The sequence below is a fragment of the Loxodonta africana genome, chromosome 22 (assembly GCF_030014295.1).
Source record: "Loxodonta africana isolate mLoxAfr1 chromosome 22, mLoxAfr1.hap2, whole genome shotgun sequence".
Taxonomy (NCBI): domain Eukaryota; kingdom Metazoa; phylum Chordata; class Mammalia; order Proboscidea; family Elephantidae; genus Loxodonta; species Loxodonta africana.
In genome coordinates, this window is record NC_087363.1 from 24862288 (window position 1) to 24880926 (window position 18639).

The 18639-nt window shown below is 39.5% G+C and overlaps 1 protein-coding gene across 1 annotated transcript in view; it reads left to right on the forward strand.

The window, feature by feature from the left end:
• The window catches only part of MAP4 (microtubule associated protein 4), a 199284-nt gene that overhangs the window by 74408 nt on the left and 106237 nt on the right, over positions 1-18639 (forward strand). The window contains 1 exon segment of the mRNA XM_064274613.1: positions 15000-15068. Coding sequence (XP_064130683.1) covers positions 15000-15068 — 69 coding nt within the window.

The following is an 18639-nucleotide window of genomic DNA, read 5'->3' on the forward strand; positions in this document are numbered from 1 at the left end:
TACCATCGGTTCCTGATCATATGCCACCTCTTGAAATGGTTGAACATCGACTAATTCTTTTTGGTATAATGACTCTGTGTCTTCTTTCCATCTTCTTTAGATGCTTTCTGTGTCGTTTAATATTTTCCCCATGGAATCCTTCACTATTGCAACTCGAGGCTTGAATTTTTTCTTCAGTTCTTTCAGCTTGAGAAACGCTGAGCATGTTCTTCCCTTTTGGTTTTCTATCTCCAGCTCTTTGCACATGTCATTGTAATACTTTGTCTTCTTGAGAGGCCCTTTGAAATCGTCTGTTCAGTTCTTTTACTTCATCAATTCTTCCTTTTGCTTTAGCTGCTTGATGCTCAAGAGCAAGTTTCAGAGTCTCCTCTGACATCCATCTTGGTCTTTTCTTTCTTTCCTATCTTTTCAGTGACCTTTTGCTTTCTTCATGGATGATGTCCTTGATGTCATTCCACAGCTCGTCTGGTCTTTGGTCAGTAGCGTTCAATGCGTCAAATCTGTTCTTCAGATGGTGTCTAAATTCAGGTGGGATATACTCAAGGTCATATTTTGGCTCTTGTGGACTTGCTCTGATTTTCTTCAGTTTCAGCTTGAACGTGCATATGAGCAATTGATGGTCGGTTCCACAGTCGGCCCCTGGCCTTGTTCTGACTGATGATATTGAGCTTTTCCATCACCTCTTTCCAGAGATGTAGTCAATTTGATTTCTGTGTGTTCCATCTGGCGAGGTCCATGTGTATAGTCGCCGTTTATGTTGGTGAAAGAAGGTATTTGCAATAAAGAAGTCGTTGGTCTTGCAGAATTCTATCATTCGATCTCTGGCATTATTTGTATCACCAAGGCCATATTTTCCAGCTACTGATCCTTCTTTGTTTCCAACGTTCGCATTCCAATTGCCAGTAATTATCAATGCATCTTGATTGCATGTTCAATCAATTTCAGACTGTAGCAGCTGATAAAAACTTCTATTTATCTTTGGCCCTAGTGGTTGATGTATAAATTTGAATAATAGTCATATTAACTGGTCTTCCTTGTAGGCGTATGGATATTATCCTGTCACTGACAGCGTTGTATTTCAGGATAGATCTTGAAACGTTCTTTTTGACGATGAATGCAACACCATTCCTCTTTGTGTTGTCATTCCCAGCATAGTATACTGTATGATTGTCCGATTCACAGTGGCCAATACCAGTCCATTTCAGCTCACTAATGCCTAGGATATCGAGGTTTATGCGTTCCATTTCATTTTTGACGATTTCCAATTTTCCTAGATTCATACCTCATACATCCAGGTTCCGATTATTAATGGATTTTTGCAGCTGTTTTTTCTGATTTTGAGTCGTGCCACATCAGCAAATGAAGGTTCTGAAAGTTTTACTACATCCATGTCATTAAGGTTGACTCCACTTTGAGGGGGCAGCTCTTCCCCAGTCATCTTTTGAGTGCCTTCCAACCTGGGGGGCTCATCTTCCAGCACTATATCAGACAATGTTCCGCTGCTATTCATAAGGTTTTCACTGGCTAATGCTTTTCAGAAGTAGACTGCCGGGTCCTTCTTCCTAGTCTGTCTTAGTCTGGAAGCTCAGCTGTAACCTGTCCTCCGTGGGTGACCCTGCTGGTATCTGAATACCGGTGGCATAGCTTACAGCTTCACAGCAACACTCAAGCCCCCACAGTATGACAAACTGACATACGTGGGGGCTGAAGATGATAAATATCTCTAATTTTCTATTCGTTTTTCTTTTTTTAACTTACGGGGTTTATTGTTCCAGGAGGTATATAGGAAAGCTAACATTTTTTTCTCAAATGTATAGCAGATTACCCCACGTGACTTGTTGAGTGGCCTGTCCTTTTGCTACTGATGTGAAATACCACTTTTATTGTAAATTAACTTCTGGAGGTAGATTTTAAACACATGGTTGTTTCGTGTTTTGCCTGTGCATATCTGATGCTGTCATTGAGTAGTTCCATAAAGCTTGTTTGAAATGCAGTTCTCAGGCCCACCGGAGACTTATAGAATCATTAACTCTGGGGGTGGAGCCCAGAAATCTGGGTTTTAACAAGCCCTCCCAGATGACTCAGATTTATGTCAAAGATTGAGTACCACTGACCCAGGACAAAGGGAGATTAGATACTGCAGATTTGGGCCCTTCTGTCGCAGAGCATCGCGACTAACCTAATTGGCCACCAGAGGGCGATGTTGGCACAGGTCTGACTTAGATGTGCCAAGGGCGCCCTTGCTGAGATGATGCTGAATCCTCCTGGCTTTTCCCAAAGCAGGCTCACTATGGCTGTCTCTTCCCTCAGCACACATGCCCACTCAGCTTCTTGCCCCATCCCTTTTCTGCCAAGTTGATTTGCCAGCTGTGGGGCTGTACAGTGTTCTAAAGGGCTTGGAGAGGAAGAAGGGTGGCTTCTATTTTCTGAAATGTAGGTCTTCTGGGGAACTCAATCAGTGAGAGAAGGCAGTATAACAGCTTTTGAATTAGAGCTTATCCAGTAATAGCCAGCATTCCGATGATCAGGGTTCAACAAGTCTTATCGTATGCAAACTTTTTTTCTACTCTAATATGTAATTGTTTTTAAATTGTAATTTTTTATTCCTCTCTCCTGGGCTTCGATTTTTAGATTGATAGGTGTTATGTGCATGGTAGAATCTCAGCCTCTCTTTTATTCCCTTCTTTCTTTTCTTTTGTTTTATTCTGAAAAGTTGTTTACTTCTGTCTGAGCTCTCGCAGGTATGCCTGGAGTAACAGGTATGATAATATCATTAAGCATGTTTATAAAAGACAAAAGTAAACTAATTTCATTGTTCCCTTAAGGTTATTTTGCAGTTTGTTCTTTGTCAATCTACAGTCAATAACAATAAGAATAATAACGGTTGTTAGCATTTATTTTTCACTGCACAGTTGACAAAGTACTGCCACCTTTATTATTGCATTTAGTTCTCATGATAGCTCTGGGTGGTAGATGTTATCCCATCTTTCAGGTGAGGCTTAGAAAGCAGGAGGGATTTGTAGATGGGACCATACTTTGAATCTAGATCTTCTGACTGTAAACCCTGTGTTCTTTCTGTGAAACTGTACCATCTTTATGAACTCATACTTCCTGTTTGATTTAATATCCATAGATACTGTTTTTAATTAATTAAATTACTTATTTAATTAAAACGGCAGAATTATTAGACGTATTTGTTGTGTTCAGGAAATGTTAACGAGAATCTTCTTTCATTTGGGTAAGGAGTATGAACTTGAAAGACATTGCTACTAATTCATGTGAGTTTGTAAGCTTCATTTTCCTATACAAGTATTTCATACCTTTTTCTGTTTCTTCAAATCTCCAGCACTTGCTCTCTTGTTCATATTCTCAGCTGATAACCTTTACCAAAGAGAATTAATAGACTCAGGCAGAAGCTTCTGCGTAGTCCCACCACATGTCTGTTCCTAACCTACCTTCATCTGTGCCCTTATTCAAGGGCAGCTGTAGCAGCTGTCTCTTCTTTCTCCTGTATCATCAGTTCTTCTCTTTCTATTGCATCATTCTTCAGCATCATTTTTTCCATTATTAAAAAAAAAAACCTGTCTCAATGCCACTTACATCTCATCTGCTTCTTACTCTGCTCTCCCTTTGAAATAGATGTGTGTAGTAGCTGTTTCCAATTCCTTTCCTCCTATTCTCTCTTGAACCCACCCCCATTAGACTTTAACCCATGTCATGCCACCAAAACTGCTGTTATCAAGGTACAAGACCTTTATATTGCTAAATGCAATTAGTGCTCAATTGTCATCTTACTCTGTTAGCAAAATTTAACATAGCTGATTAGTCCTCCTTGAAACACTCACTTCATTTGGTTTCCAATTCTGCTGGCTCTTACCTCTTTGGCTCCTTTTCAGTTTTCTGGAGGTCTGGAGTTCAATGCTTGGAGCTCTTCTGTATGGATACTCACTCCCTTGGGTTTTACATGCATTAGATAAGCCAAATCAGTGTTTGAAGAGATGAAACCAGCCCTTCCTGGCATTAAACTACTCATGGTAGTCTTCTCCTTGTTGTTCCTTCAGGTTTTCAGAAAGGCTGCATGTTTTCATTTGAACTGTCAGTAAACTCATAGGAATCATCTTCTGAATTTGGTCTTCTATCCAGATCATGAACATCTCCATCTCATGGTTTGGCCCTTGCCTCTTTGTTAAAATTGTCAGTTTTACGCCAGTCGATCCTTTAACTGCCTCCAAAATATTATTCTTATCCTTAATGATCATCGAAATGGTCAAATGAGAGTCCTTCCTCACGTGCTATTTTGTCAACTTTCTTTCCAGTATCATAGGCCTTAATGATCTTCATCTTTATATCCATATCTAGAGGTTTCTTCACCTTCTTTTTTGGGTTAGAACTTTCAGTGGTATAATTTCTTTTGCTAGACGTATTGTTGGAGGTATATGGATTGCAGGAGTTACAGTTGGAGAAACTTAAACAACTCGCCTTCAAATTAATAGCTGATGCAGGCCTGGTCTGCAGTGAAACCAGTGTCAGTGTTGTAACAATCAAGGTGGAATCCGCATGGCTGTCAGGCAAGTGTGTAATTTGGTTTTCATATGTCATTAGAGTTGAACATTGCCCAATTTTGTATCTCTTACTATGATTGACACTGACTTCATTGCATACTAGGCTATAGCCTGCAATCTACAGTGTTTTAAAGCAGTAAATCATAAAATTGAATATCTGTGAGTAAACATCTGAGAATGGTAACATCAGCAAATTATGTGTGCTGCAACATTGTATGTAGTACATATTACTAACAATGAGACGTAAAGAAAACAAAACAAAAAAAAACCAATCAGATCGTCTGAAGTATGGTTCATTGTAACTCTAATGTGTCATAATTTGGGGACTACCTGTGTGCGGGGCAAGAGCATTCTAGGCAGATGGAGCAGCCAGTGCAAAAAGGTCCAAGGGTGGGGAGGATGCCTGGGGTATTTGGGAAATAAAACTAGGTCAGTGAGGTTAGAGGGCTTAATCAAGGGGGGAAAATAGTAGGAAAGGAAGTTGGAGAGGTAATGGAGGCCAAGTCATTTTGGGCCTTAAAGGCCGTTGCAGTAATCCACATGAGACACCAGGGTGGTGGCAGTGGAAATGGGATGTGGTCAGATTCCGGACGTATTTTGAAAGTAGAGCCAGCAGGATTTGCTAATGATTGGATATAGAGTGAGAGGAATCTAGGGTAACTTGAAGGGTTTGGGCCTGATTTACAGAAAGGAAGGAATTGCTATCATCTGTTGGAGAAGGCTGTGTAGGAGGAGCAGGTTCCAGGGAGAAAGTAAGAATGTCAGCTTGGGATATGTTGAGTGTGAATCAACTATTAGTCATCTAAGTGGAGATGAGTCAGTAGCTAGATGAGTTCAGAGGAGAGCTCTGGGCTTCAGATACAAACTTAGAAGTCGATGGCATATAACCGGTATAACCCATTGTTGTCGATTCTGACTCAATATCGACCCTATAGGATGGAGTCGAACTGCCTCATAGGGTTTCCAAGGAGCGTCTGATGGAGTCCAACTGCCAACCTTTTGGTTAGCAACCAAACTCTTAACCACTACGCCACTGGGATGTACAAGCTTTAGCTAAAGGTGGTGTTCTGTGCTGTCTTTTTCACAAATGATGTGTCCACATAAATAATGTAGCCACACATAAAGCACGGCATACCTGCCTACAAAAATAGTGAGGGGGGTTGCAGGATCGGCAAAAACATGTAACATGCACGTTATTTCTATGACAATATGGTAATCCTTTAAGATTAGGTTTAGATGTAACCTTAGCAGAACATTTCCTGACTTCTGTCCTCCTTCTTTCCTGCACTGCCCCCTCCCCCCAGCCCTTATTTTTTCATCCTCCCCTTAGTAAGTTCCTTTTTTCCCTGAGTCCTCTGACTTCACAAGGGGGAAGGAGAACCAAGATCAGCAGCCCAAGGCTGATTCTTATGAGGTGGAGGTCAGACAGGCCTCCTCTCTCCACCATTTCTACTAATTCTGACACCAACTATCTCTCCTACAGCCCTCTCTACTGGGTTCAGGCTCAAGAACACTCAGGGTACAGTTCTTCCATCAGGATAGCCTCTTCCCAGCTGTGCTTGCAGGCACTCCTCTCCCTGGCCCTCAGTCTCTGCCCAAAGGCACTCAGCTTTTTCTCTCCATGGGCCGGGAAGCCCACTGTGCAGCCTCCTGCTACCAGGTCTTTCCTTCCTTGGTGGTGGTGGTCTCCTCCTCTCTGCTCTGGAATTGGTTCTTTTAAGGCAAAACTGACCAAACCACTTGGTAGCCCACAGTTACCCTATCACACAGTCACCTTGGTGGGAGTTACAAGACCATGGCTAGAAAGACCACACACAAAAATAATTAATGGCACCGCATCCCTGAACCTTTCTTTCTCACGGCACTTGTAAGGTAAAGGTATTCGGTTGCCTCTCACACTTAAGCTGCTCTGTTGTAGGTATAATATTTTGTTTATTTTTATATCCCATGCAGAACAATACCTTTAGCAAAAATAGAAGGCCAAGAATAGCCTAAAGTGTACCAGCAACCTCAAGTTTCTCACTGTTAAGAAACCAAAGGTTAAAATGACAAGTGAGAGAAGTGATAGGAGAGAGCTATGGAGAAGCAGACAGAGTGAGCACGTGCATTCTCACAGTGTATGCGAAACTCTTTTAAGGAGGCCTGGAAACATGGTTACCTCTGACTAATAGAGAGATCACTGCACTTGCCATGTTGTAGATGTGCAATCATTGCTTGTTAAGCTGAACCAAAATAATTTTGTGCAGGCTTGGGACGTGTTAATATGCAGACTAACAAGCAATTACTGTATTTTTACGCAAATAGTAAATAATGTGTACCTTCTGCAGTTGTTTGCCTGCCTGCCAAGCCCTCCCCCCCAGAGGCACCGTCACAGCCCCACCACGCCAATCCTCTTCCACTTGTTGCTGTAAAAAAAATTAGCATAGCATGCTTATGAAAATACCTCATGGGGGAGGATGTGGTGGGCAAACAATCGTAGGTGTGTGGTATTTGCATAAAAGTGCAGTATATATACAAACCAAAGTGGTAGGCGCATAAAAAAAAAGGCATAAATATTTAATCCTAGATTTTCTTAATAATCTGATCATATTTGAGGAAGTTATCATGTGTGTGCATAAAAATTTGTGTGACATTGCAAAAATAGTTGTTTTCTTACTTTGATTTAAAAATACATCTTACCACTTTTGGGCCCTAGTGATACAGTGGTTAAGAGCTATGGCTGCTAACCAAAAGGTCGGCAGTTCAAATCCACCAGCCATTCCATGGAAACCCCACGGGGCAGTTCTACTCTGTCCCGTAGGGGAATACGCTGGATGGCAATGAGTTTAACGCTTTAATAGTTTCTTTTTGGGAAAGAAATAAAAAGTAGTGCTAATGATTGTAGTTCATAGTAATTGTTGTTGCATGTTGCTGTCCAGTCGGCCCGGAGCCGTGGTGGCCCCGTGCACAATGACAGGAAGCTCTGTCCTGCACCCCACCATGATTGTTACAGACCAGACCATCGTGATCCACAGAGTTTTCATTGACTGACCTTTGGAAGTAGATCACCAGGCCTTTCTTCTTAGTCTGTCTCTGTCTTGAAAGCTCTGCTAAAACCTGTTCAGTATCATAGCAACACACAGTCTACCTCTCAAAAACTGGTGGTGGCCCAGAATGGAACTCAGGGCTCCTGCATGGAAGGCAAGAACTCTGCCACGGGACCACCACTGCCCGCATGTGCCAAGCTCGTTCTCCAGCAATCAGGCAGCTGCCCATTAAGCATTCTTACCTGACACTGGGTCCTGCTGTTGGTGATCTCTGCTCCCAGTAAGAGCCTGTATTAGTCTGTCTCTCCAGCGATTTTCTTTCTGATCTCAATTCTCTGAAGAATCTAAGAAGAGTGGTTGATTTTCAGGTTTTTTCATGGAGGACGAGAGGGATGACTTCTAAGCTCTTTAAGCATGCCAGACCAGAAACTGGAAGTTTTGGTGGTGGTAACTTGGATCATTAGGTTAGGTTAGTGTCTGCTAGGTTTGTTGGCTGTAAAATAACGGTTTTTCTCTTTAATGAATAAGTAAGTTTGGAGGAGATGCTTTGAGACTGTGAGTATATCCTGTCCTTAATCCAGCTTTCACCCACTAGTTTTAGCATCCAAGCAAATGACTTTTTAATAATCTTTTGGTTCCCTAGCCAGATGGACTGTATTCTCCTGCGTCTTAGGTAATTGAAAGTCCCATTTTATGAACCCAAATAGGATCGTTCCATTTTATCACCTGAGACTAAATTCCCTTCTGAACAGTTTATATCACAAATGACAGGGAAAGAACAGGCAAGTATCTGCAGATTAGACTTAAAAATAAAACAAAAAGAACTTCAGCTGCACAAATTATTAATTAATAAATACTGCTAAAAAACAAACTTAAGCTCAGAAAAATCCAGACACAGAAGTCAACTGAACAAGCTCCCAGTGGCTGAAACTGGAACAATTAGAACAAGGTAAATGAGGTAGTAGTGGACTATAAACCGAGGTACAAAATCAGTTACCCACTGCCATCAGGTTGATTCTGACTGAGTGACCCTACAGAACAGAGTAGAACTGCCCCATAGGATTTCCAAGGCTGAAAATCTTCACGCAAACAGACTGCTGCATCTTTCGCCTGCAAAACCGCCAACCTTTTTTTTTTTTTTTGGTTAGCAGCTGAACGCTTTAACCACTGTGCCACAAGGGCTCCTGTAAAATGAATGGCCATACAGTTGTAAGTGACTAAATTAATAAATAAATGGGGTAAATAGACAAATCTCCCATGCAGAAAAGTCCAAATACTTTATGTAGTTACTTTGTCCTCTTCAAGGAGATGGTATATAACTCTCAACTCCTTAAGTGTGGGCTGTGCATAGTCACTTCCAAAGAAATTATTATGAAAAGCATGAAAAAAGAATAACTTTTTACAGTGGAGAAAACTGCGTCAGCCAGGTGGTCAGGGTTAACATTGACAGTCGTAAGTCGTGTTAAGAGTATACACCCTTGATGTAATGTGATGAGAATTGCATTTCCCCTCTAAAATCTTCCTCCCCAAAACCCATAATTCCAGGTCTAATCATGAGAAAGACGTGAGACCAGTCCTAGTTGAGAGGTATTCTATAAAATACCAAGTATTCATCAAAACGGTCAAGGCATAAAAAACAAAGGCTGAGAAACTATTACAGCCAGAAGAGCCTAAAAAGATATGACAGCTACCTGTATAGTATCCTTGATGAGGTTCTGGAACAGAAAAAGGGCATTAGGAAAAAGGAAAAAACTAAAGAAATCTTAGTGAAGCATGGATTTTGGTTAATAAAAATTTACCAATATTGATTCGTTAACTGTGACAAATATACTATATTAATGTAAGATGTTTAATGATCAAGGAACTGGGTGTGGGGCATATGGGAACTCTCTTAACTGTCTTCACAATTTTTCTATCCATCCAAAGTTGTTCCAAAGTAAAAATTTTCTTTAATAAAAAAAATTAAAATTCAAATAAGTGAAAATTTCCCTTGACTTCCACTTAATTTATTTCTCCAGAGGAGTAGATCCCTGAAGGCTATGTTCTATTTGCTTACAAACATATACAATCAGAAATTTAGTGCTTTGTGTGGTGGCTTTAGTTGTACATATATGGGATCAAACCGTATGCACTGGTCTTTATAACTTGTTTTTTTTGTTTTTACCTCTTGGAAACTTTTCTATCGTTGCATATGAACCATTCCTTACAATTGCTGCACTGGTCTAAAGCAGCTATCTTGAACGTTTTGCTCATATGCCCATATGAGAACTCTAAAATATTTTGTACTCTTCTCACATTTTTAAGTTGACATGTAGCAAAAGTTTTAAGTATTTGCAAAGCATGTAATTTTCAGAATATTTTACTTTTGATGCATAAAAATAAGTTACATTACTCTTTTAAATGTATCTAAATGTTTCTAAATACGTAGCATTGATACTCATAATCATCTTCCTTAAAAATACATAAACAAGTTGTTCTTTGTCATTGGAAATTTTAAGTCCTTTTTGATTCCTTGTTCCGTGCAATTCCATGTCTCATGCTATACGACCAGACAGTGTTATCATTCTGTTATATGTAAGGTTGCCATGAGTCAGAGCCTACTTGATGGCAACTAAGAACAACAACAATAATATATTTTTATGCTTGAATTTTTTTTCTTGATTAGGTTATCATGTTTCTACAACTGAAAATGTGCGTAAACTGAATTTTTATTTAAAAAGTTCCTGTGACAGTAAGGCTCTTGGTGTTAACTTGGTCCAGAAGAAGTTTATCATCACAGTGACCAAATGATCATCACAATTACTGATTGATCAAGACACTGTAAATGTATTATAATTTTTGATAAGTAATTATAAACATAAAACTCGAATTTGATTGGAAATGTTTTTCTTAATGAGATGATGTGGTCTATTATTACTTTTTTTTTTTAGATCATGAATATGAAGAAACATTATTTCTTGCTAGAATGAGACAGGATTTAGCGATTCTATTCCTATTGTCTTTGTAGACATACAGCCAAGAAGACTTTTTTACGTAGCGCAGTATGTGTGAATGGGAGTTTATTATGGCAATGTCCAGTGTCCTCAGTTCTTTGAGTTGTATGCTAAGAATACTGTAATGCAATATTATCAGAAATTATTATTAATGACCTATCAGATAACAACTCCATTATGACCTCTTTCAATTTTGATAAAAGCAAAGCATTGGAAACCATCTAACAAAAGGATTTGTTACTCAGTCGTTAAGTAATTCACTTTGTTTAGTGCTTGCTTTTGTTTCGTGGATTGATAATATTTTCTCCTATCCTTCTGAAGGGAACAATGTATTTAAAAAAAAACTTCAGTTTGCTCTATCAGCATTGTTTCCCTGGGTGATATTCTCTTTGAATGTGATAACCTTTCTTTTGTGGTAGCAGTTTTCTTCAAATATTTGTCAATACTGTCTATTTGAGATTCCCAGTGATGCATGACTTTTCTACTGCCTGCCAAGTAGTATATACCAGGAGCTAACCCTGTGCTTTTGAGGGTTCTCCACTCTTCCAGGTATCACCTGTCCCCTGGGGAGTTTGCTCCTCTTACGCCAAAGCATCCAGTCTCTCACTGTTCCCATTTAGGGGCTGGCACGAGGCTGAAGGTTGTGGGGGTGGGAGGAAGGAGGGAGGTAGGACCCACTTGGCAGCTTCTGGTAGAGTCCCGATCACCCCTGCTACCACAAAGACTGGAGCGCCCTGGAGTTCTGCGTTCCCGTGCCAGCTTTGGCCTATGGTTTCTCCTTCAGTGTAATCTCATTTGCTGTCATTTTCCTGGTTATTTCTTGTAATTTCTGGTCCCCTGGAGGTTACCCTTCTTGATTTCTGGGGTTTGTGTGTGTGTATGTGTGTTTTAGGTGGAAGTTTACAGCACAAATTTAATTTCTCATTCAAAAATTTATGCACAACTTGTGACATTGGCTGCAGTCCTTGCGATGTGTCAGCACTCTCCCCTTTCCCTTTCCACCCTGGATTCTCTGTGTCCACTTGTCCAGTTTCCCTGTCCTTTCCTGCCTTCTCATCTCTGCTTTTGGGTAAGTGTTGCTCATTTGGTCTCATATACTTGATTGAACTAAGAAGCACCTTCCTCACATGTGTTAGTGTTTGTTTTAAAGGCTTGCCTAATCTTTGGCTGAAAGATGGACTTTGGAAGTGGCTTCAGTTCTGAGTTAGCAGGGTGTCCAGGGACCATAGTCTAGGGGGTTCCTCCAGCCTCTGTCAGACCAGTAAGTCTGGTCCTTTTGTGTGTGTGTGTGAATTTAGTTCTACATTTTTCTCCCACTCTGTCTGGGATCCTCTATTGTGATCTTCATCAGAGTGGTTGGTGTCTAGGTATGTTTTTACTCCATTCTTTTGGAGCAAAATCTTTTTTGCTGTTTTTAAGGACTTATATAGGATGTTGAGGCTGACAGGTGTGCCTCAGTTTGCTCTCTTTATCCATGCTTGCTTTATCTAATGTACACGGTTGAAACACAAATTTGTGTTTGTGTGGAAGTCTTCATTTTCATTGCCATCTCCAGCCCCCCAAATTCCATTCCTTAGCAGTTACCAGTGAAGTTTGGTGTATATTCTTTCATATTTTTTTCTGTATATTTATGTGTGTATTGCTTTTTCCATAAATGCTATTAGTGTACTGTGTTAGCTTTTATTTATCTTTTTCTTAGTATGTCCTGAGATCTTCTTGCATTTGTATATGAAGAGCTACTTTATTCTTTTTTGGCTGCATACTGTTTCACAGTATAGTGAATTTATTGGTAGATATTATTTTTAGACACTGCCATAATGAACATCTTGTTTACATTCAGTTTTTATACTTTTACATCTTTTTGTGAACTAAATACCTAAAAGTGCATTCCGTGGGATTTAAAAAATTGTCTTATTAAAAGGTTGCTCCAATTGAGAGTCCCTCTAAAAGCATATGAAATTACTTATTTTCTTTCACCCTTACCAACCCTGGCTCTGTTCAGATTTTAAGAAGATTTTATCAATCTCATGGCCAAAAAATGGTTTCGTTTTTATGATTTTCATTTTCATGTAATCTGTATTTTTACGTGAGGCAGATTTTCTTTAAAAATATGCATTCTTTCTTGAGCTAAGAGGAACAGATCTTAAATTTCATTGTGTGAGGGTGAAAGGGAATTTTTTTAATTTATGTGATGGAACATATTTGGCATCGGTGGATAAGTATAACACGGTATGTGAGACCTAGCGTGACGCCTTGTACATAAACCAGAAAAACCCCACTGCCATCGAGTCTGTTCCGACTCAAGAGCGCCCCTATAGGACAGAGTAGAACTGCCCCATAGAGTTTCCAAGGAGGGCCTGGCGGATTTGAACTGCTGACCTCTTGGTTAGCAGCTTTAGCACTTAACCGTAGTGGTTACACCACCAGGGTTTCAGTGCATAGTGTGTATTTAATAAAAGTCTTTTATCTTTCATTCCTTTATTTCTCTCTCCTTCTGCCAGTTAATTGGTTCTGTTTTTGAACGGCCTTGTTTCTTTTAGGTTGTTCCCTTAGGTTGTTCCTCTGAGATAACAGAATGAATGATCTATTTCAATGAGAAGCTTATGGGAAAGATTTCTTCCTTGAATTTGTGGGGACCAGAAAGTTGAACAGCATAGTTTGTTGTGATTCAAAGTAAAATGCTTAAAAAAAAAAAGCCAACAAAGTAAAATTTTATATTTTAGTAACATGTTGTAGATTTTCACTTTTTGTCTTATGAAAAATGTCTCTGTGAGGTTCTTGAGAGCAATTCATAGAAAACTCTTGGGTTGGCAGGCTGACTGCAGTTGCTAAAATGTTGGATATATATAGTCAGAGACTTTCAGAAATGGTTGTACATTCTCAAATTGAGCTATGTATCCAATGCAGTCACAATTAAGCTTTCATCAGGATTTTTTGTATAAATCCACAACTGATGCTAAAATTTGTATGGAAATGTAAAGGTACTAGAATAGCCAAAACAGTTTTGAAAAAGACCCGAGTTAGAGAATTCACATTACCACCTGACTTCAAGACTTACTATACAAATGCAGTAAGCAAGACAGTGTAGTATTGGTGAAAGGGATAGACTTATAGATCAGTGGAACAGAATAAAGAGTCCAGAAATATATGATCAATTGATTTTCGACAAAGGTGCGAAAACAATTTAATGGAATGTGAACAGTTTTTTCCACAAATGGTGCTGAAACAACTAGATGTTTCAGCAAAATATGAACCTAGACTCATACCGTATATAAGATTTAACTCCAAATGTGTCATAGACCTCAGTATGAAAACTATGAAACTAGTGGAAACATAGGAGAATATCCTGTGACTTCAGGTTAGGGAAAAATTTCTTAGCTACCGAACCAAAAGTGTAATCTGTGGTGGAAAAAGTAATAAATTAGACTTCATCAAAATTTAAAACTTCTGCTCTTGAAAGGGCTCAGTTAAGAAAATGAAAAGATAAGTAACAGCCTGGGAGAAAATATTTACAAAATTCATCGGATAAAGGGCTGGTATGCAAACTATGCGAAATATGTAAAGAGCTCTCAAAACTCAATATTAAGAAAACAAACAACCCAATTAAAAAACAGTAAAAAAAAATTTTTTTTTTTACCATTAAGTTCACCAGAGAAGATACAGGGATGGCAAAGAAGCACATGAAAAGATGCTCAACATCTTTAGTCGTTAGGGAATGAGACATGACTGTACCCTGTTGGAATGGCTGAAATTAAACAGCCCCCCGAAAAAAACCCAAACCCATTGCCGTCGAGTCAATTCCAACTCATAGCGACCCTATAGGACAGAACAGAACTGCCCCATAAGGTTTCCAAGGAGTGCCTGGTGGATTTGAAATGCCAACCTTTTGGTTAGCAGTCGAACTCTTAACCACTGTGCCACCAGGTGTTCCTAAAATTAAAAAGAAGAAGAAAAAGAAGTAGCCCTCTGCTTCCAGAGGCGCTGCTGCTGACCCCTGTGTAATCAATCCTCTGTCCAGGAGCAGTGTTGGTGCCCTGGACTTCCTGTGTGAGAGTTGTTCTAAAAGGCCCTGTGTCTTTGGGTCATTTGATTTGAATCATAGATCCTAAACCTCAGGTGTTTCATGGTGGTTTTATTGAATTTAATGGTGATATTTAACAATGTACAGAACAGAAAAGACAGATTGGTTTATTAGGAAGGACTTTGCTTATAGGGGTAGTACTTGACAAAGCTTGGGCTCTGTGGGACTTACTGTCTCAGTTCTGTGCTTCCAGATTTTAAATTTTGGACAATTTTTTATCTGTTCTAAGTAAATGCTATGACGAGTGACAAAAATTCCACTAGTTAGATGGTAGTTGGATCTGTTTTTCATTTTTCTATCGGCCACAAATGGTAATTATTTTCCATGGTTGTTGCAGGGACTTCATCTTCTAAATCAGCAGTGCTAGCCAATGGCGATCATGAAGTAGAAGGGAATGACACTACAGGTAAGTCCAAGATTCACAAGTGTGTGGGTGAAACGGTCTCAGTAGGCTCCTTTGAAGATGATTCCTAGTGGAAGCATATGAATTATTTGAGGGTTTTGTTCTTTTTTTTCCTTGTTGGATGCATTTAAACCAAGGGCTTTTTCCACATAAAATCTCTAACTAAAGAAGGAGAATAATGAGTTTTCTTTGGTATTGCTTGAATAATTTTTGCATTTATGCCATTCAACAGCTAGGGCAATTTTCAGTGCTCTTACAGATGCAGAATAATCATCACTGAGATACGTTATATTGGAGGCCTTTGCCCACTAGAACTTTTTAGACAGTCTTCCCTGAGTGAACACTGTCCTTAGTTTGCTTTATTGGGCTCAGGGGTAGGAAACCTGTGAGTTACAAATTATAAGTTCTTTCCTTTCTCTTTTGCCCAGTGTCAGATCTTCCTTTATCTTTCCCGTATCTGTTGCTTTTGAAATTTGTCTCTAACTTTAATTCCTAGCTCATTACTTAAAAAAAGTTTGTTGCCATAGAGTCAACTCTGACTCATGGCCACCCCATGAAGTGTCAGAGGACAACTATGCTCCATAGGGTTTTCAGTGGCTGATTTTTCTAAAGTAGATCACCAGGCCTTTCTTCCAAGGCTCTTCTGGTTAGACTCGAACCTCCAGCCTTTCAGTGAACAGCTGAAGGTGCACCACCCAGGGTGCTGAGGTTCCTGTGTGTTCCTATCTCATAACAAACGCCACCGCCTCGCCCCAGCATCCTTTTAGTAAGCACATGTCTTGAAGCAATAGCAAGAATCCTACTGCATGTACTGTGGAAATTTTTTCCTAGGTAGCTGATATGAGTCATTTGCTGTCAACATCAGTGTGATGTTATATTTTTATAAATAACTGCACTTAATTTGCAGTTGTGATCAGGCTGACACTGTTGACTCAAATGAGTTGTCTTCTAATGCTCAACCATATCGTTCTCTGTGGAGTGTGGTCTTAACTGGAATGTAACATTTGATTCACATTACAGCAGTGCAAGCATGAGACACGTCCTGTTTCTGTGGTTCTCTTCTTGTACACGTATCCCAGCCTTAAGCCACCACAGGATTTCTCAGTTTGTAAGGCTTCCACAAAGCTTTCTGTTAGCAGTAGCAGTTATTCCAGGATTTATTCTTTATTTTGTGACCTTAGGAAATGCTGTATCTCTTTATACCTCAGATTTATTGACCATGGGTCCTGTTTGTTGTGAATGTTAGTTTTACCCAGTGACATGAACATCCTGATTAGCAGCTCGTGAATTAAGAACTCTTTACTTTAAAAGCTAAAAGCTGCAAGATGTGTCACCTTCTCTTCCAATTTCGTGAACTGAAATTTTGGTATTTCTTTGATAATAGTATTCTTATGTAATATCCTCTGTTTCCGTGCCTGCTTTGAAAGTAATTGTCTATGTAGTTTTGTTTTAAGAAAACATTTTTACAAATATCCCCCTCATTAAAGGAAAAGAAACTTGAAAGTGAACTTTATTTTAATGAGTAGTTTAAGCTTTCTTTAACCAAGAGCCAGTGCCAGGAGAAGGAAAGGCTGGAGGGGATTGATTTGATTAAGCAGTTGTAAAAGTGGATGCCATTTTTATCCAGGAAGGAAAGAGCTATCAAAGCTAGAGTAGGTTCTCCTTCTCTAGCAGGGTATCAAGTCTGATCAGAAGAGTGATGAGACTCAAACTCTACGCAGCAGTTACTCCCCACTACCAAATCTTTATAGTGCAGGAAACAAACAAACAACACAACAACAACAAAACCAGGAAAAACATGCAGCCGGGCCCTTACTGTTTCAAAACTTTAGTTCCCTAGAGACTAGAAAGAACCCAGGTGTTTATGAACTGCCAAGTGACGTTTTGAGAGCAGGTCTTCCTGCTTGTGGACACCTCTCTACCCTTGGGTAGCATATGGCTTACACAACTGGGTGGTATTTGAGTTTTGAATTTGACCTCCTAACTATATTGCTTTACTGAAAATATGCATGTTTCTTTGTGGGGAGGAGGGAGCAGGGAGTGAAGGGTGCATGTTCTTAGAGCATATTGTGACCTTATTCTAATTTGGCCATTACTAACAAGCAACCAGCTCAATGCTGTTTTGGAAATTCGCTTTTCTGTTTCCTTCAGAACTTTATCTGTAGTCCTAAGAGCAGGCCAGTTCCACTGGTGGCATATAAAGGGTTTTTGAGCACCTTGCTGTGTTGAACTTGCTGTTTACTAATGATCTGTGCTTTTCCGCCCTTTCCTTCCCCTCCCTACTTCTTCCTCCCTTTCTATTTTTCTCCTCCTAGAAGCCTAGCGTGTCTCTCAACACTGGGGCTGCTGCAACACCAGACCAGTGATCTTTCCTAAGCATCGTTATCCTTCTAAAACCTTCAGCATTTTGCAAAGCTTTGCTTTTCCTTCCTGGACACGATTTAGAAGAAGCTGAGGGTAGTTCTCCGGGGCCTATTTCTCCTGATGCCTGAGCAAACCACCTGCTTCCTTTTGTGCTGTGCAGGGCTTGTTGGAACCTCCTTTTCCCTTTGTGAGCACAAAGTGCAAGATGAATTCTTTTTAATTTTAGTATTTTTATATAAAATCATCTAATATCTGTTATTTCTTGTTCTTTTTTAAAAAACTCATTTTATGATTTAATTCAACCTTGCATTTTTCTTTCTTTAAACATTTTTAGTTGGCCTTTTTCTTTGGTTTTCACATCCTCGCTGTTCATCAGGATCCGTAACACCGATGCTTTCATAAAGGGGTTGAGCCCGCCAAAACTGCAGTGAATCTCCCTTTTCCTCTCCCTCCCCTTTCCTTCTGTGAGCTTGCTTTCAGGGGTGATTCATCTTTCAAGTTAAAGCATTCTGCTACTGACCAGAAAGGTTGGTGGTTTGAGTCCACCAGCCGCTCCATGGGAGAAAGATGCGGCAGTCTGCTTCCATAAAGATTTATAGCCTTGGAAACCGCATGGGACAGTTCTACTCTGTCCTGTGGGGTCAGTATGAGTCACAATTGACTCCACAGCAATGGGTTTGGTTTTTTTTTTTGAAATCTTCACTCTACCAAAATTTCTCCCCACCTTACTAAAATCTGAATAACAATAGCTATTTTAATTTAAAGCTTTCTAATTTAGGGTGGCTCTGATTAAACTTTAAAAAATATTTCCCCAAATTTTAAATCATCTCTTGTCATTTGCAGTTCAGCCAAAATTGTTTTTATTATGAAATTATCATCTATTTATCTAGGCTTATTTAACAGCCTTATTCTCGTGTATGAGATTTTATAACCAAAGTTACTTTTTAACATGATAATGGACTATCAAAATAAGAATTGAGAAGTTAAATAAAATGGAACTGAGTTATAATATGCTTGAATCCTGTATTAGAATTGTGAGATGTGGATACAAATAGAAAATAACTTTTTCTTAACAACACCAGAATGAAGCCAAGTTGTAACACATTTAAGAACCACAACCAATTTGTCAGGTTTCTAATGAAATGATTACGTGATTGGATACAAACTATGTGTAGGATTAGTATCTCTTTGAACTCTGGAGGTGTCTTTA